General features: G+C 38.0%; 1 protein-coding gene across 1 annotated transcript; it reads right to left on the reverse strand.

Annotated features, from left to right (window-relative positions):
* Window positions 1-321: 321 nt before the first annotated feature.
* On the reverse strand, window positions 322-1,436 carry LOC122304048 (protein N-lysine methyltransferase METTL21A). The gene has a single exon (XM_043116083.1). The coding sequence runs from the start codon at window positions 1,211-1,213 to the stop codon at window positions 515-517; it is 699 nt and encodes a 232-aa protein (XP_042972017.1). The 5' UTR covers window positions 1,214-1,436; the 3' UTR covers window positions 322-514.
* Between the last annotated feature and the right edge of the window lie 4,814 nt (window positions 1,437-6,250).

Below are 6,250 nucleotides of genomic sequence, written 5' to 3' on the forward strand. Positions count from 1 at the left end.
TGAGGTAAAATTGCAATTGGCAAGGTATCAAGGAAAATGGCAGTATCAAAGGCGGAGGAGCTATATGTTTGTTTCTCAAAATGGCCTCGAAGGCAAGCTAGAGTAGCATAAAGTCCTGATTCTTCTAGCAAGAATTTAATTTCCTGTAGCATTAACTCATTCCTCAGTTCACTACTCATGTGAGGATATCTGTGTATGTGTTGCTGTGAGATCAGATTCGGAGATAATACATGCAATTCATACATTATATAACTTCAGCTGCATGATGAATTGAAACACTATCTTGCAGTACAAAAGAAGACTCAAAAACTTATTCCAGAATAATCATAAGAACTCTCCTAGATTTAAAATTTTGCCTTGGTTCATTATATGACATAATAATCAAGAATATAAGTGTTTCCACAATACTTTCCAACACAATTCATCCGTGATTTGCCATTAATTATAACAGAACACAAGAAAAAAAAAAAAACCAAAATCTTCCAAACAAGCCAATGAACGGGAAGAAATATAGCTACGAACCCTCCACCCTAATCTTGGTCTTCTTCCTCAATATATAAACATCGGTCTCCTCGTAGGCATACTCCGGGTGAAGATCCTCGTGCGCAACCTTATCGACATGAAATGCTTCCTCGCACATTTCCCAGAACAGCTTATCGGCCTCCGGGGATCTCAATTGGTAACCGAGCAGAACGACGCCGTCGTCGGACACCAGAGCTTCCATGGTGGACACAAGCGGGCCAACGGTCTCCTCGATGTAAACGACATCGGCGGCAAGAACGAAATCGAAGGGTGGGTTGAGGGACTTGATTTGGTCGAGATTGTTCCAGTAGAGGATGGAGTGCTTAAGGGTCTTGGCCAGGACGGGTTTGTTGCGTTTGAGATTGCGTTTGAGTGCGGGCATGACGGGGGCTATGTCGGTGAGCACGATGTCAGTGAGACCCAGGAGATAGAACCCCATGCCGGCGGCCCCGCACCCGGCGCCGAGTTCCACGGCGCGTTTGCCACGGAAGTCCAGGAGGTGGGAGTAGGGGTTGCTGTTGTTGTCGATGGGGATTTGAGTGAGCGGGGCCCAGCGGTCGGCGAATCTAACGAGTACAAGGGAGCAGGGCCAGACGGAGGTTCCAACGTGCATGGAGCCATTGTCCTGTTGGAGAGAAAGGAGGGAGTTGCGCACAGGCAGCTCTATTACTGGGGAATCTGTGAACTTCATCGCGCTGTGCGTTTCTCTGTTTCTGTCTCCGAGAGTGAGAGCTTTGCTGACTCGCTGAGGGCTACGTTAACGGGGTTCCGACTCGTGGCGTGCGTCGTATGTCTTGGGCTGAAAAAATCTTAGCATTAGCCACTATTTGGCTTCAGCCGGAGCATACCTTACGTGGTATAAGGTGATTTTTCCTTTTTCTCCCTATATGTACTTGTTCTCTCTCTCTTTCTGTTTCATTTCATTAGAAATTCACCCATTCTCTCTCCCTCTCCCACTCCCACCCCTGCATCGCCATTCTCTCCCCAATCCCCCGCATTGTCCATCCCCAGCCCTAGTTGTCCCATCATCGTTGATCCTCCCTCTACCCAACACTTCCGTTGCGTAGATCTAAAGCTCTACCCCCTCTGCCCATCCTCCTGTTGTGCTGTTTGAAAATACTTATTTCTACTTAAGAGATTTGTGGCGCTAATGTATTTATTCATCTTCATCTTCATGAAATTGCTTTAAGCTGACCGGCTTTGTTACCACTATTGTTAGAGAATCACATATACGTTTAAGCTAACTTGCTTTGCTTCACTATCTACTAATCTCTCGTGCTTGCCTGAAAATGCAACTCTAAATTCAAACACAATGCCTCGATTCGTGCGATGTCCTTTCGTTTCTTGTTATTCTTTCTTTGACCTCTACCTCTCTCTAGTTTTGCCTTTCCTTGCATTTCTATCTCTTCATAGTGATTCGATTCGAAAATGTTGTTTATTTATTCAAAGCTTGGTTTGACTGTTGTGAAAATGTAGGATATTAAATTAAGTGAAAAAAAAAAATCACAAGTCAGGGGCAACTATTAAATTGAACTTGATTGTAATTGGGAAAAGTTAATTTTAAAATAGGAAAAACCTTGTGGCCGGTCAGGTGTCAAATTAATTTTCACACCGATCAAGCATTAAGTGCCACGTAGGCATCCTAAAAGCAAGTGAGTTGGACCCGCATATAGCCAATCGACCTCTCCCTTTCCTTCTCTCTCTCCTTGTCCCTCCCCCATCTGCACTGAGTTGAAGTTCCAATCGGCATCCATAGTATGTTGATTCTCTTAAGCTTAATCAATCTAGGTTGAGGGTTGTTCAGTCTCAACTTCAGAAGATCCTTGTGAGTGAGAACTTAGTAACAAGTTCTTTAGACATGGATAGTATATTAACCACATGTGTCAAGCAGCTCTCCAATCTGTTGGATAGTGTTAAAGATGTGGGTGTACCAGAAATTGTTGAAATAAGCAATAGATTCTCTAAAGGTGATGATCATGTTTTAGATGCTGCAAAACTCCAAGTGAGGAAATAGGTTATGGCAAATATGTTGGCAAAAATCTTGCAAGCTGTTGACCCCATATATGTCTGGGTGTCCCATAATGTTTATTTGGTTGTGAGGGGGGCCGTGCTTAGAGGAAATGGGATGAAGGGAAGACAATTGGTTTCGGCGTCCTATTTTTTGGGGCTTTTGTTGATTGAGTACAAATGGGGGAGGGAGAGGGAGAGGTAGAAGTCGATCGGCTGTATGCAGGTCCAGTTCACATGCTTTTGAGATGCCTATGTGGCACTTGATGATTGGTCGGTGTGAACATCAATTGGACACCCGACCGGCGTGGAGCGCCTCTCTTTAAAATATGATAATGATATATGCTTTTCAGTAATAGATAAGTGCATTGACTTTATCCTGCATGATTATTCTGAATAATAAAAAAATATGTTTATTACCTCTACAAGATCTTCCAATTGATCCGACTGGTGAACTTGAGAGCCTTCTATCTTTCATTAAAGACATTATTGACATCTATAAATGGGTTGGTATTGCTGTGGTTTTCTTTCAGATATGTTATTATACTCATTATAAGGATGAAATTCATCAACATGTCTTTAATTGCTTGAAACAGATTGAAAAGTCCCCGATGAATTAGGAAGTTGTTAACTTATCAACATAATTTGATGGTCATTAGGAGAATCTTTTTTTTTTTTTTTTTTTTGAATTTTTGAAGTATCTTGTATAGTTTGATGGTATATGTATCAGAATACTGAAGTTCTTCCTTAACTTTATGTTTTGTGAAACTTTCCATTGAACTATGAAATTATTACTCATCAATATAATTTGATGGTCCTATGGATGTAGAGCCCTTGTTAAAAATTTAAGGAGTTCCATGGTAAGTATTTTACTCTTCATGTAGATATTTTAACAGATCAAATTTTTAGTTGAAGTTTCAAATGAATTCACACTTCATACATGAATTTAGAGGAATGAGAGTTTTTTCTATTTCTTAAGAAGCATGAGAATCATAGGGTGTTTGGTTAAGAGAAATATTGAGATGCTTGGGCATTTTTTAGAATGTTTCTATCTGTATTAGTATGTCCCCACCAGCCCTATAGATATGGTAGTTGCTCTGGAATACATTGTTAGGGAACACCATCTTTTTCTTTCCATCATCATTGTTCTCTAAAGCAATCCATTAATCCAACAAAACATCGAGCACTTGATTTTCAAGACAAAAAGAAAAAAAAAATGCAATAAAATGTCATGTGTGATAGGTGAAAATGCAGAGGATGTTGGGGAAGATCATATTGAGAAGTCCCACATGGCTTAGGAACAAATTTATCTTAGGCTTTATAAGGAGTTACCATACTCCTCCTATTAGACCTTTTAAGGGGAGAAATTGGGGTTTCTATATGGTATCAAAGACAGGTTAACTGATGACCAATGATGGGCTCTTGCGACCTACCCACAATGATGGTACCGGAAATACCGGCTCACACGTGAGGGAGCGTATTGAGAAGTCCCACACGACTTAGGAACAAACTCATCCTGGACTTTATAAGGAGTTACCATACTCCTCTTATTAGGCCTTTTAAGGGGAGAAATTGGTGTTTCTATATAGTATCAGAGCCAGGTTAACCTATGACCGATGATGGGCTCCTGCGACCTACCCATGATGATGGTACCGGAAATACTGGTCCACACGTGAGGGGGCGTATTGAGAAGTCTCATACAGCTTAGGAACAAACTCATCCTGGACTTTATAAGGAGTTACCCTACTCCTCATATTAGGCATTTTAAAGGGAGAAATTGGTGTTTCTATAGATCATAGCACATTTTGTCTTGCATTTAATGGGGATTTGAACCACTTTAGAAACTCTTTGATTTCTAGCTTTGTACGTTTCTTATAGAACAGTCAACATTTATCTTTCTTTTCTTTTTCTTTTTCTTTTTCTTTTTCTTTTTCTTTCCATTTTATCCCACTTTTTCTATGTAGGATCTTATCATTGACCTCTTTTGGTTTCAGTTGCAGGAAGTAAATTGCAGCTCATATTGGCATTCTTAGTTTTATTGTGCTGCATATGTTTTCAGTGGAGTTAATTGTCTGTGCTATCTTCTTTATTATGTAAGTAATTTGTTGTTCACATTTGATTGACTAATGTCATCAAACTTTCTGGTTCATTGAAAATAAATAAATAAACAAAGAACTGAGAAATCTCTATTTTATGACTTTACATATGCAAGAGTACGAATATATTTCATCAAAGAGAATTGCTTACTTATTCCACCGAATCTCAGTCTCATCAATTTACAATACTAGTATACAGTATCCCAATCCCATCAGGAAGCACCTGCAGTGAAACTATCGAGTTATTTAGACTAATGTCTTTGTGAAATAGGAAGTCTGTTATGTGCTCCTATCGTTGTATTTTGGATTTTAATGAAATGAGGTGCTGCTTGGAATAGTACATCCTATTTTTATCATTATATGCAGCTTCTTTGTTTCCAGTTGTCGAGATGTACTTGGTATTACTTATGTAGAATGTAGACTCAAAATTTTGTGTGCAAACACTTGTTGTGTTGTGGAGATTCTGTAGTGGGATTGTGTTGTGTTGCAAACACTCACGGGATTTTGTGTGCAAACAATGGTTTATGCAAACTATTGAAGACGTGCCAAGATTTACCTCACAACGACTTGTCGTTTTCATGTATTTGTATTTCATTAATGGCATTTTTGTAATATTGGTTGAATGGTAAACTTGTAATTATGTAGTTTTTGTATATAAATGCAAGTATACCTTTCACGTAAAGCAGAGCCTGCAACTAACTTTACCAAAATATTGAAGCTGCGTTCAACCTGGAGAGAAACAGAAGGGGTTTTTTTCAAACTCTAATTTGTCAAGATCAAATTGAAGCTTGAGAAGATGATCAAATGTATTTTATGGTGTGGTTTCGTTAGAAGATAATACGAGGAAGCTAATCCATATTTTGTGCGGTGATCAGTGGTTGCAAGTGATTGTAAACTCAAGTTTTGATGCATTCTTCAATAATAAAGACTCCTAAACTGTTCCTGCTGTGGATGTAGACCATTAGGGTCGAACCACATAATTTCTTGTGTTGACTTTGTATTTCTTTTATTATTCTTGCCATTATTTTGATCTTGCATGAGTATATACTATGATTTCAGGTTTCTAAAAAATAGAAAACTAAACCAATCACGTTAATCATATAGAGCATGCTAGGGATCCCGTTCAAGCATCCTGCTCAATTTTTTTCTTTTGAAATTTTTTTTACATAAAGATTAAGAAAATGTTGTTTACCTATATTGTGAATTTTATTCATTTTTTCAAAATATTTAAAAGTGTTAAAAAAATGATATGAAAAAAAACAAAAAACAAAAAACACTTTTAAATTTTTTTTTTCAAATCATCTTTTTAACACTTTTAAATATTTTTAAAAAATGAAAAAAATTTACAATATTATTGAACAATGTTTTCTTAATCATTACATAAAAAAACTTAAAAAACAAAATTTGGAGTGGGACAAATGAAGGGGATCCCCCAGCGGGATCCCTATCATTTCCCAATCATATATTTTCTTAGAGTTTTAGTTGTCTATTATTCAAATTAATTACATATTACAACCAGTTACATTCATTTGGTTCTTTGAATATTTGATTGTGAGAGGGTTGAAAGTATAACACAAACTTACAAACTCTCTCTCTCTCTCTCTCTCTCTCTCTCTCTCTCTCTC

Source organism: Carya illinoinensis, chromosome 3 (genome assembly GCF_018687715.1).
Source record: "Carya illinoinensis cultivar Pawnee chromosome 3, C.illinoinensisPawnee_v1, whole genome shotgun sequence".
Lineage (NCBI taxonomy): Eukaryota > Viridiplantae > Streptophyta > Magnoliopsida > Fagales > Juglandaceae > Carya > Carya illinoinensis.

Coding starts and splice junctions, on each gene's coding strand:
- LOC122304048 (XM_043116083.1), bottom strand. CDS start 1,213: ATGAAGTTCACAGATTCCCCAGTAATAGAGCTGCCTGTGCGCAACTCC.